General features: G+C 57.5%; 1 protein-coding gene across 1 annotated transcript in view; it reads left to right on the top strand.

The window, feature by feature from the left end:
* The window catches only part of LOC144492779 (nitric oxide synthase 1-like), a 342,106-nt gene that overhangs the window by 223,086 nt on the left and 96,479 nt on the right, over positions 1–22,541 (top strand). Inside the window, exons 19-20 of the mRNA XM_078211199.1 lie at positions 4,171–4,364; positions 5,241–5,410. Coding sequence (XP_078067325.1) covers positions 4,171–4,364; positions 5,241–5,410 — 364 coding nt within the window. The remainder of the gene's footprint in view (positions 1–4,170; positions 4,365–5,240; positions 5,411–22,541) is intronic.

Below are 22,541 nucleotides of genomic sequence, written 5' to 3'. Positions count from 1 at the left end.
AGATAAGTCCCCTGGGCCGGATGGGATTTATCCTTGGATTCTCTGGGAAGCTAGGGAGGAGATTGCAGAGCCTTTGGCTTTGATCTTTGTGTCATCATTGTCTACAAGAACAGTGCCAGAAGACTGGAGGATAGCAAATGTTGTTCCCTTGTTCAAGAAGGGGAGTAGGGACAACCCTGGTAATTATAGACCGGTGAGCCTGACTTCTGTTGTGGGCAAAGTATTGGAAAGGATTATAAGAGATTAGGATTTATAATCACCTGGAAAGGAATAATTTGATTAGGGATAGTCGGCACGGTTTTGTGAAGGGTAGGTCGTGCCTCACAAACCTTATTGAGTTCTTTGAGAAGGTGACCAAAGAGGTGGATGATGGTAAAGCGGTTGATGTGGTGTATATGGATTTCAGCAAAGCGTTTGATAAGGTTCCCCATGGTAAGCTTTTGTAGAAAATACGGACACATGGGATTGAAGGTGATTTAGTGGTTTGGATCAGGAATTGGCTAGCTGTAAGAAAACAGAGGGTGGTGGTTGATGGGAAATATTCATCCTGGAGTTCAGTTACTAGTGGTGTACCGCAAGGATCTGTTTTGGGGCCGCTGCTGTTTGTCATTTTTATAAATGACCTGGATGAGGGCATAGAAGGATGGGTTAGTAAATTTGCGGATGACACTAAAGTCGGTGGAGTTGTAGACAGTGTGGAGGGAAGTGGCAGGTTACAGAGGGACATAGATAAGCTGCAGAGCTGGGCTGAGAGGTGGCAAATGGAGTTTAATGCGGAAAAGTGTGAGGTGATTCACTTTGGAATGAGTAATAGGAATACAGATTTCTGGGCTAATGGTAAGATACTTGGAAGTGTGGAGGAACAGAGGGATCTGGGTGTCCATGTGCATAGATCCCTGAAAGTTGGCACCCAGGTTGATAGGATTGTTAAGAAGGCGTACGGTGTGTTAGCTTTTATTGGTAGAGGGATTGAGTTTCGGAGCCAGGAGGTCGCGCTGCAACTGTACAAAACTCTGGTGCGGCCGCACTTGGAGTATTGCATACAGTTCTGGTCGTCACATTATAGGAAAGATGTGGAAGTGTTGGAAAGGGTGCAGAGGAGATTTACCAGGATGTTGCCTGGTATGGTGGGAAGGTCGTATGAGGAAAGGCTGAGGAACTTGAGGTTGTTTTCGTTAGAGAGAAGAAGGTTAAGAGGTGACTTAATAGAAGCATACAAGATGATCAGAGGATTAGATAGGGTGGATAGTGAGAGCCTTTTTCCTCGGATGGTGATGGCTAACACGAGGGGACATAGCTTTAAATTGAGGGGTAAGAGATATAGGACAGATGTTAGAGGTAGGTTCTTTACTCAGAGAGTAGTAAGGGCTTGGAATGCCCTGCCTGCAGCAGTGGTGGATACGTCAACATTAAGAGCATTCAAATGGTTATTGGATAAACATATGGATGATATTGGAATAGTGGAGGTTAGATGGGCTTTAGATTGGTTTCACTGGTCGGCGCAACATCGAGGGCCGAAGGGCGTGTACTGCGCTGTAATGTTCTATGTTCTTATGCTTTCTTGGCTACCTTATCCACCAGCGTTGCTACTTTCAGTGATCGGTGGACCTCTCTGCCTGTCAATACTCCTCAGGGTTCTGCCATTTACTGTATAATTCCTACATGCATTGGACCTTCCAAAATGCATTATCTCACACTTGTCTGGATTAAACTCCATTTGCCATTTTTCCACCCAATTCTCCAACCAGACCGGTCCATATCTTGCTGTATCCTCTGACAATCCTCCTCACTATTCGCAACTCCAATTTTTGTGTCGTCTGTGAACTTACTAATCAGACCAGCTATATTTTCCTCCAAATCATTTATATATACTAAGAACAACAAAGGTCCCAGTGTCCTGTGGAACACTGCTAGTCACAGCCTTCCATTCAGAAAAGCAGCCCTCTACTGCTACCCTCTGTCTTCCACGGCCAAGCCAGTTCTGCATCCATCTTGCAAGCTCTCCTTTGATCCCGTGTGACTTCACCTTTTGTACCAGTCTACCATGAGATACCTTGTCAAAGGCTTTACTGAAATCCATGTGTACAACATCTATTGGCACTTGGCCCACAGTCTTGAATGTTATGACGTGACAAGTGCTCATCCAGGTACTTTTTAAAGGATGTGAGGCAACCCGCCTCTACCACCCTCCCAGGCAGCACATTCCAGACTGTCACCACCCCCGGGGTAAAAAACTCACTCCTGACCCTCACCTTGAACCTGCGTTCCCGTGTGATTGACCCTTCAACTCAGGGGAACAGCTGCTCCTTATCCACTCTGCCCATGCCTCTCATAATCTTGTACACCTCGATCAGATCTTCTCTGCTCCAACGAAAACAACCCAAGCTTATCCAACCTCTCTTCATAACTTAAATGTTCCATCCCAGGCAGCATCCCAGTGAATCTCCTCTGCACCCCCTCCAATGCAATCACATCCTTCCGATAATGTGGCAATCAGAACTGCACACAGTACACTAGCTGTGGTCTCAGCTTTGATCCCCTTGTAATCAAGTCTCTGTAATGGTGATAAGATTAAACCCATTAAGCTCACTGTGTGCCATTAACTCATCTACTTTGTGTCAAATACTACATGCATTTAAGTAAAGAGTCATTAATTTTGTTTTTTTATCATTGTCTACCCCCGATCCTATTTACTCAACCTCCGAAACTACAGTGCTCACTCTGTGCAGAGCATCCAATATTGCGGTGCTCCCTCAGTACTGACCCTCGGAGAGTGTGGCGCTCCCTCAGTATGGACCCTTTCATAGTGCAGTACTCCCTGAGTACTAACCCTCTGACAATGCAGCACTCTCTCAGTACTGATTCTCTGTTAATGCAGCTCTCCCTTAGTACTTACCCCCTGAGAGTGTCGGGCTCCCTCAGGCAGAGTAGCATTGTTTCAATACTGACCCTCGGACAATGCAGTGCGCCCTCAGCACAGACCCTCTCTCAGTGCAGCTTCCCTCAGTACTAACCTTCCGACAGTGCAGAACTCCCTCAGTACTGACCCTCGAACAGTGCAGCACTCCCTCAAGTACTGACCTCTGACAGTGCAGCACTATTAAAGTACAGTGCAACAATATCTCACTTTCTGCTCAGTGAGTGATATCCCCCAAATAAATGTTATTCGACACATTCTAACTGTTTAGACTGAACTGGACTTGCTGCTATCTCACAGCTCGCCTGTCAACCAAGCATTTAGACCCAACCTCTTAATGATCCTTACAGCAGACTTCACTTTCCTCTGTGGTCAAATTGATGGGGAATTTGAAGATGGAAGACTATTTCCTCATCTGCACAGCTCTATAAAGGTGCCAGCACATACACAATGGCCGACATTTTCCCTCCATTTACCACAAACGCAAAATCCCCCCAGAGCTCGGAAACAAGGTTCTTTTTGGGTTAGATCTCGCAATGTGATCATCCCATCCCCCTCCCTGCCATTGACACAACATCATTCACCTTGGAAGGTTAAACCACATTTAAATACATTCCAATATGATTAGTGAGCTTCCCCACTCTGTCGCCCCCATGTTCAGCTCTTCCCCCTTGTGGAGGAGACTTCACATTGGTGAGGTTTCAGGTCTAGATCAATGTGAACCAGGTGGAGAGAACTGCCAGGGCTGCACAGCTAAGTACAGCCCCAGTGGAGAGAGAGACATGCTCTGGCAATACCATGGAACTGCCCTGGGGTGGTGTGGGGGTGCAGTGCCACGCAGCGGGGGAAGGTGTTCCTTGTGGATTTCTCGGGGTGGGCTATGTCTCTGTGTTCGTGGGGTTGGGGGTGCGGAATCTTTGTTTTTATTTGTTGTTCTGACATTACTGGCTGGCAGGATGGAAAGAATGAGCAAACTGGACAGGATGGGCAAGATGGGGAGGACAGGCAAGCTGGGCAGGATGGGAAGGGTGAGCAGGATGGGCCAGCGTGAGACACATCTCAATCAGATTTTTTTTCTCTGTTTATAAGCTCAGCAGGAAAAGCGAGTCATGCAGCTGGTGAGCTACACAATGCTTTTCTACTCTGGGGAAAAACAAGAAAATTCTGCAATGGGTTGAGTGGCCTCCTGTGCTGTGAGATACCCAGATTCCATTTCATCTTGGTTTTTTGAAATGTTTGGATTTTGCCTGCAGCCGATCGACCATCCTGGTATGTCTTCAGACTGCAGATTCACAGGAGCTGAAATATCTTCCTGGAGATCATGTGGGCATTTACCCAGCCAATCAGGAGGAACTGGTTGAGAGGCTGATGGAGAGGATGGAGGAGTTGCCAGCATTTAATGACACCATCTGTGTGGAGACAGTGTTCGGGACACCAGCTGAACAAGGTGACAGCATTTATTTAGTCTTACCTGAACATCACCAACACTCCAATTCAGTCACCATTCTGACTCAGAAATATATCACCGTTCTTTCACTGTCACTGGGTCAAAATCTTCAAACAACCTCTCTAACCACACTATGGGTGTACCACATGGACTGCAGCAGTTCAAGAACATAGCTCACCACCACCTTCTCAAGAATAGTTGGTCTAACCAGCAATGCCCACACTCTGAAAGAATAAATAAGATCCTGTTGCTGCACCTGCCTTTGTTCATCTGCTTCTGAAACCCTCATCCATGCCTCTCGATATGGCTATTCAAATACATCTGGCTGTTCTCCCAGAATCTACCTCCTACAAACTGGAGGTCATCCAAATTTGTGGTCCTTGTGTTTAACTTGTACCAAACCCATTAGCCGATCATACTGTGCTCACTGATTTACATTGCCTTCTGCTCCATCATTTTCAGATGCACATCTTTCTTTACAAATCAATCCGTGGCCTTGACCCTCTCTATCTCTAGAATCTCCTCCAGCCCCACGATCCTCAGAGATCTTTGTGCTCCTCTAATTCTGACCTGATTATAATTGCTCTGCCATTAGTGATCAAGGCCCTGAGCTCTGAAAATGCCTCTCTCAATCTCACAGCCTCTGTAGGTCTATACGTTTCTTGATGCTTTTTAAAACTTTTGAAAAAACTTTGGGCCATCCACTCTGGTGTTTCCTTTTGTGATTCACAATCAAATGTTTATAAGCTCCAGAGAAACACTCCTGGATTTTTTAACGTTAAAATGCCAACACATAAATTCATGTTGTTGATGTTGCTCTATTTGAATTAAAAACTGAAAACGAATGGAGAATAAGGATATTCTGTTTGCCTGCAGGTTCACATCATCAGTGGGTGTCAGATAAGCGGCTCCCAACCTGTACAGTGTTCCAGGCACTCTCACATTTCCTCGACATCACAACACCACCCACCCCAGAATTGTTACAGTCCTTTGCACAACAAGCAACAGATCCCAGAGAGAAAAAGGAGCTGGAAGATCTGAGTCAGGTAAAAGAAAAAGCAAGCAGATGGACAGAGGGATGGGCCATCTCTGCCGAGACAGTGAGGTCCGGGCCACTCTGCGCCGGGACGGAGGGAGGGCTGGGTAACTCTCCGCCGGGACGGAGGGAGGGCCGGGCGACTCTCCGCCGGGATGGAGGGAGGGCCGGGCTGCGCTCAGCCGGGACGGAGGGAGGGCCGGGCCACTCTCTGCCGGGACGGAGGGATGGCCGGGCCATTCTCCGCCGGGACGGAGGGATGGCTGGGCCATTCTACGCCGGGACGGAGGGAGGGCCGGGCCACTCTCCACCTGGACGGAGGGAGGGCCGGGCCACTCTCCGCCTGGACGGAGGGAGGGCCCGGCCACTCTCCGCCTGGACGGAGGGAGGGCCCGGCCACTCTCCGCCGAGATGGAGGGAGGGCCCGGCCACTCTCCGCCCAGATGGAGGGAGGGCCCGGCCACTCTCCGCCGAGATGGAGGGAGGTCCGGGCCACTCTGCGCCGGGACGGAGGGACACCAGGCCACTCTCCGCCGGGACGGAGGGACACCAGGCCACTCTCCGCCGGGACGGAGGGACACCAGGCCACTCTCAGCCAGGATGGAGGGAGGTCCGGGCCATTCTCCGCCGGGACGGAGGGAGGGCCGGGCCATGATGCACTATCAATCAAGCAAAGACTAGTTTGTATGCAAGAACAAATAGGCTTTTATTCGCAGAAGACTTGGAGCACACCCATGCTGATGAACTGGTCCGGCAACTGAGGCAGGGGGGTTGGGAGCAGTCACCTTTGTACCTGGACTAAGGGGGGAGGAGTCTCAGGCAGGGCCGGCAGGGCATGCCCAGGCATGTCACACATACACACAGGCAATAAGCTTAACAGTGGTTTACCACATTCACCCCCTGCTTTTAAAAACGAGTCCGGTGGGGGTGAGGTGGGTGGAACGATATTTACAGAATTACAAATTTGCAAATTCAGTCTCTCTGGGGGCTTGATCTGCCGCTGCGACCGCCGTAGTGCCGGTTGTGGTGGCGGTTCCGGTGGCCGCGGTGTTGGTTCAGGCGCCAGGCCGTCGTCGCTTGAGTCGTCTGCAGTCCCTTCCAATTGTTGGGTGCGTGGTGGCGGCTCCTGGGGCTCAGGCGTGCTGCATACGGGGCTTGGGGGTGTGGGATTGTGGGTCGTCGTGGTCCCTGGGGCACCTGCGGGTGCCCGGTCTCGAATGGAGACCGTGTCCTCCCGCCTGTCGTGATACGCCACATAGACGTATTGGGGGTTGGCGTGGAGGAGCTGGACCCTTTCGGGGTCCGACTTATGGGTCCTCACGTGCTTCCGGAGCAGGACAGGGCCTGGGAATGTCAGCCACGACGGTGGTGAGGTACCCGAGGAGGACTTCCTGGGGAAAACAAACATTCTTTCATGAGGGGTAGCATTGGCCCTGATGACCATGGCCGAGGTCATATCCGGGCAGGGAATAGCGGAGGGGAAACGTGAATATTCGTCAATGACGTTGAGAAAGTATATGTTGTGGTCAGAAGAGGGGAGGGGGCCTTTGAAGTCGACGCTTGGGCGTTCGAAAGGGCGGGTGGCCTTTATGAGGTGCGCTCTGTCTGGCCGATAGAAGCGCAGCTTGCACTCTGCGCAGACCTGGCAGTGTCTGGTTATAAACCTGACTTCCTCAATGAAGTAGGGCAGGTTACGGGCTTTAATGAAGTGAAAAAACCTGGTGACCCCCGGGTGGCAGAGGTCGTTGTGGAGAGTCTGCAATTGGTCTATTTGTGCGCTGGCACATATTCCCCGGGACAGGGCGTCTGGGGGCTCATTGAGCTTCCCGGGCCGGTATAAGATGTCGTAATTGTAGGTGGAAAGCTCAATTCTCCACCTCAATATTTTATCATTTTTGATCTTGCCCCGCTGCCTGTTGTTAAACATGAACGCAACTGACCGTTGGTCCGTGAGTAGGGTGAATCATTTACCAGCTAAGTAGTGGCGCCAGTGCCGTACAGCTTCCACTGTGGCTTGGGCCTCCTTCCCGACAGAGGAATGTCAAATTTCAGGGCCTTGGAGGGTTCATGAGAAGAAGGCCACTGGTCTGCCCACCTGGTTAAGGGTGGCGGCTAGGGCGAAGTCAGACGCATCGCTCTCCACCTGGAATGGGATGGATTCGTCTACAGCGTGCATCGTGGCCTTCGCGATATCTGCTTTGATGCGGTCGAAGGCCAGGCGGGCCTCTGCCATCAGGGGAAAAGAGGTGGATTTGATGAGCAGACGGGCTTTATCCACATAATTGGGGACCCACTGGGCGTAATACGAGAAGAAGCCCAGGCATCTCCTCAGTGCTTTGAGGCTGGTGGGGAGGGGAAGTTCCAGGAGGGGACATAGAACATAGAACATAGAAAGTCACAGCACAAACAGGCCCTTCGGCCCACAAGTTGCGCCGATCACATCCCCACCTCTAGGCCTATCTATAGCCCTCAATCCCATTAAATCCCATGTACTCATCCAGAAGTCTCTTAAAAGACCCCAACGAGTTTGCCTCCACCACCACCGACGTCAGCCGATTCCACTCACCCACCACCCTCTGAGTGAAAAACTTACCCCTGACATCCCCCCTGTACCTACCCCCCAGCACCTTAAACCTGTGTCCTCTCGTAGCAACCATTTCAGCCCTTGGAAATAGCCTCTGAGAGTCCACCCTATCCAGACCCCTCAACATCTTGTAAACCTCTATCAGGTCACCTCTCATCCTTCGTCTCTCCAGGGAGAAGAGACCAAGCTCCCTCAACCTATCCTCATAAGGCATGCCCCCCAATCCAGGCAACATCCTTGTAAATCTCCTCTGCACCCTTTCAATGGCTTCAACATCTTTCCTGTAATGAGGTGACCAGAACTGCGCGCAGTACTCCAAGTGGGGTCTAACCAGGGTCCTATAAAGCTGCAGCATTATCTCCCGACTCCTAAACTCAATCCCTCGATTAATGAAGGCTAGTACGCCATACGCCTTCTTGACCGCATCCTCCACCTGCGAGGCCGATTTAAGAGTCCTATGGACCCGGACCCCAAGGTCCTTCTGATCCTCTACACTGCTAAGAATGGTACCCTTCATTTTATACTGCTGCTCCATCCCATTGGATCTGCCAAAATGGATCACTACACACTTATCCGGGTTGAAGTCCATCTGCCACTTCTCCGCCCAGTCTTGCATTCTATCTATGTCTCGCTGCAACTTCTGACATCCCTCCAAACTATCCACAACACCACCTACCTTGGTGTCGTCAGCAAACTTACCAACCCATCCCTCCACTTCCTCATCCAGGTCATTTATGAAAATGACAAACAGCAAGGGTCCCAGAACAGATCCCTGGGGCACTCCACTGGTCACTGACCTCCATGCAGAGAAAGACCCCTCCACAGCCACTCTCTGCCTTCTGCAGGCAAGCCAGTTCTGGATCCACAAGGCAACAGCCCCTTGGATCCCATGCCCTCTCACTTTCTCAAGAAGTCTTGCATGGGGGACCTTATCGAACGCTTTGCTGAAGTCCATATAGACCACATCCACCGCTCTTCCTTCGTCAATGTGCTTGGTCACATTTTCAAAGAACTCAACCAGGCTCGTAAGGCACGACCTGCCCCTGACAAAGCCGTGCTGACTACTTTTGATCATACTAAACTTCTCTAGATGATCATAAATCCTGTCTCTCAGGATCCTCTCCATCAACTTACCAACCACTGAGGTTAGACTCACCGGTCGGTAATTTCCCGGGCTGTCCCTGTTCCCTTTCTTGAATATAGGGACCACATCCGCAATCCTCCAATCCTCCGGAACCTCTCCCGTCTCCATCGACGATGCAAAGATCATCGCCAAAGGCTCCGCAATCTCCTCCCTCGCCTCCCACAGTAACCTGGGGTACATCCCATCCGGTCCCGGCGACTTACCAACCTTGATGCCATTCAATAGTTCCAACACATCCTCTTTCTTTATGTCCACATGCTCGATCCTTTCTGTCCTCCGCAATCCAGCAGTACAACCACCCAGATCCCTTTCCACCGTGAATACCGAGGTAAAGTATTCATTAAGCACCTCCGCCATTTCTAACGGTTCCGCACAAACTTTTCCCCCTTCACCTTTTAAGGGTCCTATGCCTTCACATCTCATCCTTTTACTCTTGACATATTTGTAGAAAGCCTTGGGATTCTCCTTAATCTTACCCGCCAAGGTCTTCTCATGACCCCTTCTCGCTCTCCTAATTTCCTTCTTAAGCTCCTTCCTACATCGCGTATACTCCTCTAAATCCTTAACACCTCCTAGCTCTCTGAACCTTCTGTACGCCTCTCTTTTCTTATTTACCAGGTTCATCACAACCTTCGTGCACCACGGTTCCCGTACCCTACCAACACCCCCCTGTCTCATCGGAACGTTGTCATGCAGAGCTCCAGACAAACATTCCTTGAAAATCCTCCACTTTCCTTCGGTACTTTTCCCCAAGAATGCCTCCTTCCAATTTACGCATGCGGTCGGGATCGGGACCGATGACCCTGTTTTCCACAACACAACCAAGGATGGCGAGGCGCCGTGTGCGGAATACGCACTTCTCCTTATTATAGGTCAGATTTAGGAGAGTGGCTGTGTGGAGGAATTTGTGGAGGTTGGCGTCGTGGTCCTGCTGATCATGGCCGCAGATGGTGACGTTATCCAGGTACGGGAAGGTGGCCCGCAGCCCGTTCTGGTCTACTGTTCGGTCCATCTCACACTGGAAAACCGAGACCCCGTTGGTGACGCCGAAGGGGACCCTAAGGAAGTGATAGAGGCGGCCATCCGCCTCGAAGGCAGTATATTGGTGGTCTTCCGGGCGGGTAGGGAGCTGGTGGTATGCAGATTTTAAGTTGATGGTGGAGAACACCTGATATTGCGCAATCTGATTAACCATGTCAGATGTGCATTCTTTCCACGCCCAGCTGCGTGTCGCGGTTAATGGTCTGACTGTAGTCAATGACCATGCGATGTTTCTCCCCAGTCTTAACAACTACTACTTGGGCTCTCCAGGGGCTGGTACTGGCCTCGATGATCCCCTCCCCTAGGAGCTGTTGTACTTCGGACCTGATAAAAGCCCTGTCTCCAGCACTGTACCGTCTGCTCTTGGTGGCAACGGGCTTGCAGTCGGGGGTGAGATTTTCAACAGTGAGGGAGGGGGGACTCTAAGGGTTGAGAGGCTGCAGGTGGTGCGCGGTGGGTGATCTAAGGACTGGTGATTGCAAACAGAGAGCGGGGAAAAAGGCCCATTATACTCCATGGTGACACTCTTAAGGTGACACAGGAAATCTAGCCCCAGGTGTATGGCAGCGCAGAATTGTGGCAGCATGAGGAGCCTGAAGTTTTTGTACACTGTGCCCCGTACAGTCAGGGTCACCACGCAGGACCTGAGGATATCCACCGAGTGGGACTTTGAAGCCATGGAGATTGTTTGCTTCACTGGCAGTACTGAAAGGGCGTAGTGACTCACTGTGTTAGGGTGAATAAAGCTCTCTGTACTCCCACAGTCAAATAAAGAGTTTGTAGTGCGACCATTTACCTCGATGTCCATCATGGACCTGGCGAGTTGGTGAGGCCTGGATTGGTCCAGCGTAACCGAAACCACCGTTGGATTTTGCGGTGCGGCTGAAGGCGTCCAAGGTGGCGGCCCGCACGGCTCACACGTGGCTGTAGGCGTCCAAGATGGCGGGTCGCATGCGGCGCTACTGGGCTTGGAGGTCGACTTCGCCTTGCATACCTTCGCGTAATGGCCCTTCTTTCCACAACACCAGGTTAAAGTGCAACAGGTTTATTTGGTAGCAAATACCATAAGCTTTCGGAGCACTGCTCCTTCGTCAGATGGAGTGGATATCTGCTCTCAAACAGTGCACAGACACAGAAATCAAGTGTCTGTGCACTGTTTGAGAGCAGATATCCACTCCATCTGACGAAGGAGCAGTGCTCCGAAAGCTTATGGTATTTGCTACCAAATAAGCCTGTTGGACTTTAACCTGGTGTTGTGAGACTTCTTACTGTGCATCCTTTCCACACCCAGAGCAGATCGCATCATTCGCCGGGCAGCGTTGTCGGATATAGTTTGACCTGATTCCCGTGACATAGGCATCTCTGATTAAATCCTCAGTGTTTTGGGCGGCTGTTACGGCCTTGCAGTTGCAGGCCCTGCCAAGTGCTCGCAACGCACGCAGGAATTGGTCGCCCGATTCTCCTGGCTGTTGTCTGCGAGTAGCCAGAAGATGTCTGGCATAGATTACATTTGACTGTTTGTTGTACTGGCCTTTTAAAGTTCGATCGCATCCTCGTAAGTTTCAGCATCTCTAATCATCGAGAATACTTGATCGCTTACCCGGGCGTGGAGCATGTGTAGCTTGTCGGTTTCGGTCCGGACGACGGAGGCGGAGGCGGTGAGGAAAGTTTTGAAACATCGCAGCCAGTGATCGAAGCTGTTAGAGGCTCCTACAGCTTGAGGATCCAATTCTAGTCTATCGGGTTTTAGTATCTGCTCCAGCCCAAAACTTTTTGCGAATAAAATTGATGCACTATCAATCAAGCAAAGACTAGTTTGTATGCAAGAACAAATAGGCTTTTATTCGCAAAAGACTTGGAGCACACCCATGCTGATGAACTGGTCCGGCAACTGAGGCAGGGGGGTTGGGAACAGTCACCTTTATACCTGGACCGGGGGGGAGGAGTCTCAGGCAGGGCTGGCAAGGGCATGCCCAGGCATGTCACACATACACACAGGCAATAAACTTAACAGTGGCTTACCACAGGCCACTCTCGGCTGGGACGGAGGGAGGGCCAGGCCACTCTCGGCCGGGACGGAGGGAGGGCCAGGCCACTCTCGGCCGGGACGGAGGGAGGGCCGGGCCACTCTCCGCCGGGACGGAGGGAGTACCGGGCCACTCTCCGCCGGGACCGAGGGAGGGGGCGGGCCACTCGCCGACGGCACAAAATGAAGCACACGTCAGTACGGGGCGGCACGGTAGCACAGTAGTTAGCACTGCTGCTTCACAGCTCCAGGGTCCTGGGTTCGATTCCCGGCTCGGGTCACTGTCTGTGTGGAGTTTGCACATTCTCCTCGTGTCTGCGTGGGTTTCCTCCGGGTGCTCCGGTTTCCTCCCACAGTCCAAAGATGTGCAGGTTAGGTTGATTGGCCAGGTTAAAAAAAAAAAATTGCCCCTTAGAGTCCTGGGATGTGTAGGTTAGAAGAATTAGCGGGTAAAATATGTGGGAGTAGGGCCTGGGTGGGATTGTGGTCGGTGCAGACTCGATGGGCCGAATGGCCTCCTTCTGCACTGTAGGGTTTCTATGGTTTCTATGAGTACCTTTTGGGATTGAGTGAGGGATGTGTCACTCTCCGGCGGAACAGGGTGAGGGATATGTCACTCTGTCGAAACACCAGGACGGAGGGAGGACTGCACCACTCACCGCCGGGACAGAAGGAAGGCCACGCCACTCGCCGCAGTGACCAGAGGGGGGAGGGGGGGAGGCAGTCACCGACGGGACCAAGGGAAGGGGCGGGCCACTCGCCGACTGGACCGAGGGAAGGGTGGGCCACTCGCCGACGGCACAAAATGAAGCACGTGTCACTCCCTGTCGGGCAGATTGTCGGTTGCGTCACTCCGTATCGGGACCGAGTGAGGGATGCGTCACTCCCTGTCGGGACGGAGTGAGGGATGCGTCACTCCGTATCGGGACCGAGTTAGGGATGCGTCACTCCCTGTCGGGACGGAGTGAGGGATGCGTCACTCCCTGTCGGGACGGAGTGAGGGATGCGTCACTCCCTGTCGGGACGGAGTGAGGGATGCGTCACTCCCTGTCGGGACGGAGTGAGGGATGCGTCACTCACTGTGGGGACGGAGTGAGGGATGCGTCACTCCCTGTGGGGACGGAGTGAGGGATGCGTCACTCCCTGTGGGGACGGAGTGAGGGATGCGTCACTCCCTGTGGGGACGGAGTGAGGGATGCGTCACTCCCTGTGGGGACGGAGTGAGGGATGCGTCACTCCCTGTCGGGACGGAGTGAGGGATGCGTCACTCCCTGTCTGGACGGAGTGAGGGATGCGTCACTCCCTGTCGGGACGGAGTGAGGGATGCGTCACTCCCTGTCGGGACGGAGTGAGGGATGCGTCACTCCCTGTCGGGACAGAGTGAGGGATGCGTCACTCCCTGTCGGGACAGAGTGAGGGATGCGTCACTCCCTGTCGGGACGGAGTGAGGGATGCGTCACTCCGTGTTGGGGCCGAGTGAGGGATGCGTCACTCCGTATCGGGACCGAGTGAGGGATGCGTCACTCCCTGTCGGGACGGAGTGAGGGATGCGTCACTCCCTGTCGGGACGGAGTGAGGGATGCGTCACTCCCTGTCGGGACGGAGTGAGGGATGCGTCACTCCGTGTCGGGACGGAGTGAGGGATGCGTCACTCCCTGTCGGGACGGAGTGAGGGATGCGTCACTCCCTGTCGGGACGGAGTGAGGGATGCGTCACTCCGTGTCGGGGCCGAGTGAGGGATGCGTCACTCCCTGTCGGGACGGAGTGAGGGATGCGTCACTCCCTGTCGGGACGGAGTGAGGGATGCGTCACTCCGTGTCGGGACGGAGTGAGGGATGCGTCACTCCCTGTCGGGGCCGAGTGAGGGATGCGTCACTCCGTGTCGGGGCCGAGTGAGGGATGCGTCACTCCGTATCGGGACCGAGTGAGGGATGCGTCACTCCGTGTCAGGACCGAGTGAGGGATGCGTCACTCCCTGTCGGGACGGAGTGAGGGATGCGTCACTCCCTGTCGGGGCCGAGTGAGGGATGCGTCACTCCCTGTCGGGACGGAGTGAGGGATGCGTCACTCCCTGTCGGGGCCGAGTGAGGGATGCGTCACTCCCTGTCGGGACGGAGTGAGGGATGCGTCACTCCCTGTCGGGACGGAGTGAGGGATGCGTCACTCCGTATCGGGACCGAGTGAGGGATGCGTCACTCCCTGTCGGGACGGAGTGAGGGATGCGTCACTCCGTGTCGGGACGGAGTGAGGGATGCGTCACTCCGTGTCGGGACGGAGTGAGGGATGCGTCACTCCGTGTCGGGACGGAGTGAGGGATGCGTCACTCCCTGTCGGGACGGAGTGAGGGATGCGTCACTCCGTGTCGGACCCGAGTGAGGGATGCGTCACTCCGTGTCGGGACGGACTGAGGGATACGTCACTCCCTGTCGGGACGGAGTGAGGGATGCGTCACTCCCTGTCGGGACGGAGTGAGGGATGCGTCACTCCCTGTCGGGACGGAGTGAGGGATGCGTCACTCCCTGTCGGGCCGAGTGAGGTATGCGTCACTCCGTGTCGGGACCGAGTGAGGGATGCGTCACTCCCTGACGGGATGGAGTGAGGGATGCGTCACTCCCTGTCGGGGCCGAGTGAGGGATGCGTCACTCCCTGTCGGGACAGAGTGAGGGATGCATCACTCCCTGTCGGGACGGAGTGAGGGATGCGTCACTCCGTGTCGGGGCCGAGTGAGGGATGCGTCACTCCGTATCGGGACCGAGTGAGGGATGCGTCACTCCCTGTCGGGACGGAGTGAGGGATGCGTCACTCCCTGTCGGGACGGAGTGAGGGATGCGTCACTCCCTGTCGGGACGGAGTGAGGGATGCGTCACTCCCTGTCGGGACGGAGTGAGGGATGCGTCACTCCGTGTCGGGACGGAGTGAGGGATGCGTCACTCCGTATCGGGACCGAGTGAGGGATGCGTCACTCCCTGTCGGGACGGAGTGAGGGATGCGTCACTCCGTGTCGGGACGGAGTGAGGGATGCGTCACTCCGTGTCGGGACGGAGTGAGGGATGCGTCACTCCGTGTCGGGACGGAGTGAGGGATGCGTCACTCCCTGTCGGGACGGAGTGAGGGATGCGTCACTCCGTGTCGGACCCGAGTGAGGGATGCGTCACTCCGTGTCGGGACGGAGTGAGGGATACGTCACTCCCTGTCGGGACGGAGTGAGGGATGCGTCACTCCCTGTCGGGACGGAGTGAGGGATGCGTCACTCCCTGTCGGGACGGAGTGAGGGATGCGTCACTCCCTGTCGGGGCCGAGTGAGGTATGCGTCACTCCGTGTCGGGACCGAGTGAGGGATGCGTCACTCCGTGTCGGGGCCGAGTGAGGGATGCGTCACTCCGTGTCGGGGCCGAGTGAGGGATGCGTCACTCCGTGTCGGGACGGAGTGAGGGATGCGTCACTCCGTGTCGGGACGGAGTGAGGGATGCGTCACTCCCTGTCGGGACGGAGTGAGGGATGCGTCACTCCGTGTCGGGGCCGAGTGAGGGATGCGTCACTCCCTGTCGGGACGGAGTGAGGGATGCGTCACTCCGTGTCGGGGCCGAGTGAGGGATGCGTCACTCCCTGTCGGGACGGAGTGAGGGATGCGTCACTCCGTGTCGGGACCGAGTGAGGGATGCGTCACTCCGTGTCGGGGCCGAGTGAGGGATGCGTCACTCCGTGTCGGGGCCGAGTGAGGGATGCGTCACTCCGTGTCGGGGCCGAGTGAGGGATGCGTCACTCCCTGTCGGGGCCGAGTGAGGGATGCGTCACTCCGTGTCGGGGCCGAGTGAGGGATGCGCCACTCCCTGTCGGGACGGAGTGAGGGATGCGTCACTCCCTGTCGGGGCCGAGTGAGGGATGCGTCACTCCCTGTCGGGACGGAGTGAGGGATGCGTCACTCCGTGTCGGGGCCGAGTGAGGGATGCGTCACTCCCTGTCGGGACGGAGTGAGGGATGCGTCACTCCGTGTCGGGGCCGAGTGAGGGATGCGTCACTCCCTGTCGGGACGGAGTGAGGGATGCGTCACTCCGTGTCGGGATGGAGTGAGGGATGCGTCACTCCGTATCGGGACCGAGTGAGGGATGCATCACTCCCTGTCGGGACGGAGTGAGGGATGCGTCACTCCGTGTCGGGGCCGAGTGAGGGATGCGTCACTCCGTGTCGGGACGGAGTGAGGGATGCGTCACTCCCTGTCGGGACGGAGTGAGGGATGCGTCACTCCGTGTCGGGGCCTAGTGAGGGATGCGTCACTCTGTGTCGGGGCCGAGTGAGGGATGCGTCACTCCCTGTCGGGACGGAGTGAGGGATGCGTCACTCCGTATCGGGACCGAGTGAGGGATGCGTCACTACCTGTCGGGACGGAGTGAGGGATGCGTCACTCCCTGTCGGGACGGAGTGAGGGATGCGTCACTCCCTGTCGGGACGGAGTGAGGGATGCGTCACTCCCTGTCGGGACGGAGTGAGGGATGCGTCACTCCCTGTCGGGACGGAGTGAGGGATGCGTCACTCCCTGTCGGGACGGAGTGAGGGATGCGTCACTCCCTGTCGGGACGGAGTGAGGGATGCGTCACTCCCTGTCGGGACGGAGTGAGGGATGCGTCACTCCCTGTCGGGACGGAGTGAGGGATGCGTCACTCCCTGTCGGGACGGAGTGAGGGATGCGTCACTCCCTGTCGGGACAGAGTGAGGGATGCGTCACTCCCTGTCGGGACGGAGTGAGGGATGCGTCACTCCGTGTCGGGGCCGAGTGAGGGATGCGTCACTCCGTATCGGGACCGAGTGAGGGATGCGTCACTCCCTGTCGGGACGGAGTGAGGGATGCGTCACTCCCTGTCGGGACGGAGTGAGGGATGCGTCACTCCCTGTCGGGACGGAGTGAGGGATGCGTCACTCCCTGTCGGGACGGAGTGAGGGATGCGTCACTCCGTGTCGGGACGGAGTGAGGGATGCGTCACTCCCTGTCGGGACGGAGTGAGGGATGCGTCACTCCCTGTCGGGACGGAGTGAGGGATGCGTCACTCCCTGTCGGGAACGAGTGAGGGATGCGTCACTCCCTGTCGGGACGGAGTGAGGGATGCGTCACTCCGCGTCGGGACGGAGTGAGGGATGCGTCACTCCCTGTCGGGACGGAGTGAGGGATGCGTCACTCCGTATCGGGACCGAGTGAGGGATGCGTCACTCCCTGTCGGGGCCGAGTGAGGGATGCGTCACTCCGTGTCGGGACCGAGTGAGGGATGCGTCACTCCGTGTCGGGACCGAGTGAGGGATGCGTCACTCCGTGTCGGGACGGAGTGAGGGATGCGTCACTCCGTGTCGGGGCCGAGTGAGGGATGCGTCACTCCGTGTCGGGGCCGAGTGAGGGATGCGTCACTCCCTGTCGGGACAGAGTGAGGGATGCGTCACTCCGTGTCGGGACGGAGTGAGGGATGCGTCACTCCCTGTCGGGACGGAGTGAGGGATGCGTCACTCCGTGTCGGGGCCGAGTGAGGGTTGCGTCACTCCCTGTCGGGACGGAGTGAGGGATGCGTCACTCCGTGTCGGGGCCGAGTGAGGGATGCGTCACTCCCTGTCGGGACGGAGTGAGGGATGCGTCACTCCGTGTCGGGACCGAGTGAGGGATGCGTCACTCCGTATCGGGACCGAGTGAGGGATGCGTCACTCCCTGTCGGGACGGAGTGAGGGATGCGTCACTCCGTGTCGGGGCCGAGTGAGGGATGCGTCACTCCGTGTCGGGACGGAGTGAGGGATGCGTCACTCCCTGTCGGGACGGAGTGAGGGATGCGTCACTCCGTGTCGGGGCCGAGTGAGGGATGCGTCACTCCGTGTCGGGGCCGAGTGAGGGATGCGTCACTCCCTGTCGGGACGGAGTGAGGGATGCGTCACTCCGTGTCGGGGCCGAGTGAGGGATGCGTCACTCCGTATCGGGACCGAGTGAGGGATGCATCACTACCTGTCGGGACGGAGTGAGGGATGCGTCACTCCCTGTCGGGACGGAGTGAGGGATGCGTCACTCCCTGTCGGGACGGAGTGAGGGATGCGTCACTCCCTGTCGGGACGGAGTGAGGGATGCGTCACTCCCTGTCGGGACGGAGTGAGGGATGCGTCACTCCGTGTCGGGGCCGAGTGAGGGATGCGTCACTCCCTGTCGGGACGGAGTGAGGGATGCGTCACTCCGTGTCGGGACCGAGTGAGGGATGCGTCACTCCGTGTCGGGACCGAGTGAGGGATGCGTCACTCCCTGTCGGGACGGAGTGAGGGATGCGTCACTCCCTGTCGGGACGGAGTGAGGGATGCGTCACTCCCTGTCGGGACGGAGTGAGGGATGCGTCACTCCGTGTCGGGACGGAGTGAGGGATGCGTCACTCCCTGTCGGGACGGAGTGAGGGATGCGTCACTCCCTGTCGGGACGGAGTGAGGGATGCGTCACTCCGTGTCGGGGCCGAGTGAGGGATGCGTCACTCCCTGTCGGGACGGAGTGAGGGATGCGTCACTCCCTGACGGGACGGAGTGAGGGATGCGTCACTCCGTGTCGGGACGGAGTGAGGGATGCGTCACTCCCTGTCGGGGCCGAGTGAGGGATGCGTCACTCCGTGTCGGGGCCGAGTGAGGGATGCGTCACTCCGTATCGGGACCGAGTGAGGGATGCGTCACTCCGTGTCGGGACCGAGTGAGGGATGCGTCACTCCCTGTCGGGACGGAGTGAGGGATGCGTCACTCCCTGTCGGGGCCGAGTGAGGGATGCGTCACTCCCTGTCGGGGCCGAGTGAGGGATGCGTCACTCCGTGTCGGGGCCGAGTGAGGGATGCGCCACTCCCTGTCGGGACGGAGTGAGGGATGCGTCACTCCCTGTCGGGGCCGAGTGAGGGATGCGTCACTCCCTGTCGGGACGGAGTGAGGGATGCGTCACTCCGTGTCGGGGCCGAGTGAGGGATGCGTCACTCCCTGTCGGGACGGAGTGAGGGATGCGTCACTCCGTGTCGGGGCCGAGTGAGGGATGCGTCACTCCCTGTCGGGACGGAGTGAGGGATGCGTCACTCCGTGTCGGGATGGAGTGAGGGATGCGTCACTCCGTATCGGGACCGAGTGAGGGATGCATCACTCCCTGTCGGGACGGAGTGAGGGATGCGTCACTCCGTGTCGGGGCCGAGTGAGGGATGCGTCACTCCGTGTCGGGACGGAGTGAGGGATGCGTCACTCCCTGTCGGGAACGAGTGAGGGATGCGTCACTCCCTGTCGGGACGGAGTGAGGGATGCGTCACTCCGCGTCGGGACGGAGTGAGGGATGCGTCACTCCCTGTCGGGACGGAGTGAGGGATGCGTCACTCCGTATCGGGACCGAGTGAGGGATGCGTCACTCCCTGTCGGGGCCGAGTGAGGGATGCGTCACTCCGTGTCGGGACCGAGTGAGGGATGCGTCACTCCGTGTCGGGACCGAGTGAGGGATGCGTCACTCCGTGTCGGGACGGAGTGAGGGATGCGTCACTCCGTGTCGGGGCCGAGTGAGGGATGCGTCACTCCGTGTCGGGGCCGAGTGAGGGATGCGTCACTCCCTGTCGGGACAGAGTGAGGGATGCGTCACTCCGTGTCGGGACGGAGTGAGGGATGCGTCACTCCCTGTCGGGACGGAGTGAGGGATGCGTCACTCCGTGTCGGGGCCGAGTGAGGGTTGCGTCACTCCCTGTCGGGACGGAGTGAGGGATGCGTCACTCCGTGTCGGGGCCGAGTGAGGGATGCGTCACTCCCTGTCGGGACGGAGTGAGGGATGCGTCACTCCGTGTCGGGACCGAGTGAGGGATGCGTCACTCCGTATCGGGACCGAGTGAGGGATGCGTCACTCCCTGTCGGGACGGAGTGAGGGATGCGTCACTCCGTGTCGGGGCCGAGTGAGGGATGCGTCACTCCGTGTCGGGACGGAGTGAGGGATGCGTCACTCCCTGTCGGGACGGAGTGAGGGATGCGTCACTCCGTGTCGGGGCCGAGTGAGGGATGCGTCACTCCGTGTCGGGGCCGAGTGAGGGATGCGTCTCTCCCTGTCGGGACGGAGTGAGGGATGCGTCACTCCGTGTCGGGGCCGAGTGAGGGATGCGTCACTCCGTATCGGGACCGAGTGAGGGATGCATCACTACCTGTCGGGACGGAGTGAGGGATGCGTCACTCCCTGTCGGGACGGAGTGAGGGATGCGTCACTCCCTGTCGGGACGGAGTGAGGGATGCGTCACTCCCTGTCGGGACGGAGTGAGGGATGCGTCACTCCCTGTCGGGACGGAGTGAGGGATGCGTCACTCCCTGTCGGGACAGAGTGAGGGATGCGTCACTCCCTGTCGGGACGGAGTGAGGGATGCGTCACTCCGTGTCGGGGCCGAGTGAGGGATGCGTCACTCCGTGTCGGGGCCTAGTGAGGGATGCGTCACTCCCTGTCGGGACAGAGTGAGGGATGCGTCACTCCGTGTCGGGACGGAGTGAGGGATGCGTCACTCCCTGTCGGGACGGAGTGATGGATGCGTCACTCCCTGTCGGGACGGAGTGATGGATGCGTCACTCCGTGTCGGGGCCGAGTGAGGGATGCGTCACTCCCTGTCGGGACGGAGTGAGGGATGCGTCACTCCGTGTCGGGGCCGAGTGAGGGATGCGTCACTCCCTGTCGGGACGGAGTGAGGGATGCGTCACTCCGTGTCGGGACCGAGTGAGGGATGCGTCACTCCGTGTCGGGACCGAGTGAGGGATGCGTCACTCCCTGTCGGGACGGAGTGAGGGATGCGTCACTCCCTGTCGGGACGGAGTGAGGGATGCGTCACTCCCTGTCGGGACGGAGTGAGGGATGCGTCACTCCGTGTCGGGACGGAGTGAGGGATGCGTCACTCCCTGTCGGGACGGAGTGAGGGATGCGTCACTCCCTGTCGGGACGGAGTGAGGGATGCGTCACTCCGTGTCGGGGCCGAGTGAGGGATGCGTCACTCCCTGTCGGGACGGAGTGAGGGATGCGTCACTCCCTGTCGGGACGGAGTGAGGGATGCGTCACTCCGTGTCGGGACGGAGTGAGGGATGCGTCACTCCCTGTCGGGGCCGAGTGAGGGATGCGTCACTCCGTGTCGGGGCCGAGTGAGGGATGCGTCACTCCGTATCGGGACCGAGTGAGGGATGCGTCACTCCGTGTCGGGACCGAGTGAGGGATGCGTCACTCCCTGTCGGGACGGAGTGAGGGATGCGTCACTCCCTGTCGGGGCCGAGTGAGGGATGCGTCACTCCCTGTCGGGACGGAGTGAGGGATGCGTCACTCCCTGTCGGGGCCGAGTGAGGGATGCGTCACTCCCTGTCGGGACGGAGTGAGGGATGCGTCACTCCCTGTCGGGACGGAGTGAGGGATGCGTCACTCCGTATCGGGACCGAGTGAGGGATGCGTCACTCCCTGTCGGGACGGAGTGAGGGATGCGTCACTCCGTGTCGGGACGGAGTGAGGGATGCGTCACTCCGTGTCGGGACGGAGTGAGGGATGCGTCACTCCGTGTCGGGACGGAGTGAGGGATGCGTCACTCCCTGTCGGGACGGAGTGAGGGATGCGTCACTCCGTGTCGGACCCGAGTGAGGGATGCGTCACTCCGTGTCGGGACGGAGTGAGGGATACGTCACTCCCTGTCGGGACGGAGTGAGGGATGCGTCACTCCCTATCGGGACGGAGTGAGGGATGCGTCACTCCCTGTCGGGACGGAGTGAGGGATGCGTCACTCCCTGTCGGGGCCGAGTGAGGTATGCGTCACTCCGTGTCGGGACCGAGTGAGGGATGCGTCACTCCCTGACGGGACGGAGTGAGGGATGCGTCACTCCCTGTCGGGGCCGAGTGAGGGATGCGTCACTCCGTGTCGGGACAGAGTGAGGGATGCGTCACTCCCTGTCAGGACAGAGTGAGGGATGCGTCACTCCCTGTCGGGACGGAGTGAGGGATGCGTCACTCCCTGTCGGGACGGAGTGAGGGATGCGTCACTCCCTGTCGGGACGGAGTGAGGGATGCGTCACTCCCTGTCGGGACGGAGTGAGGGATGCGTCACTCCGTGTCGGGACGGAGTGAGGGATGCGTCACGCCGTGTCGGGGCCGAGTGAGGGATGCGTCACTCCGTATCGGGACCGAGTGAGGGATGCGTCACTCCGTGTCGGGACGGAGTGAGGGATGCGTCACTCCGTGTCGGGGCCGAGTGAGGGATGCGTCACTCCGCGTCGGGACGGAGTGAGGGATGCGTCACTCCCTGTCGGGACGGAGTGAGGGATGCGTCACTCCGTATCGGGACGGAGTGAGGGATGCGTCACTCCCTGTCGGGGCCGAGTGAGGG

The sequence above is a fragment of the Mustelus asterias genome, chromosome 4 (assembly GCF_964213995.1).
Source record: "Mustelus asterias chromosome 4, sMusAst1.hap1.1, whole genome shotgun sequence".
NCBI classification, from domain to species: domain Eukaryota; kingdom Metazoa; phylum Chordata; class Chondrichthyes; order Carcharhiniformes; family Triakidae; genus Mustelus; species Mustelus asterias.
This window is presented reverse-complemented; position numbering and strand designations above follow the sequence as displayed.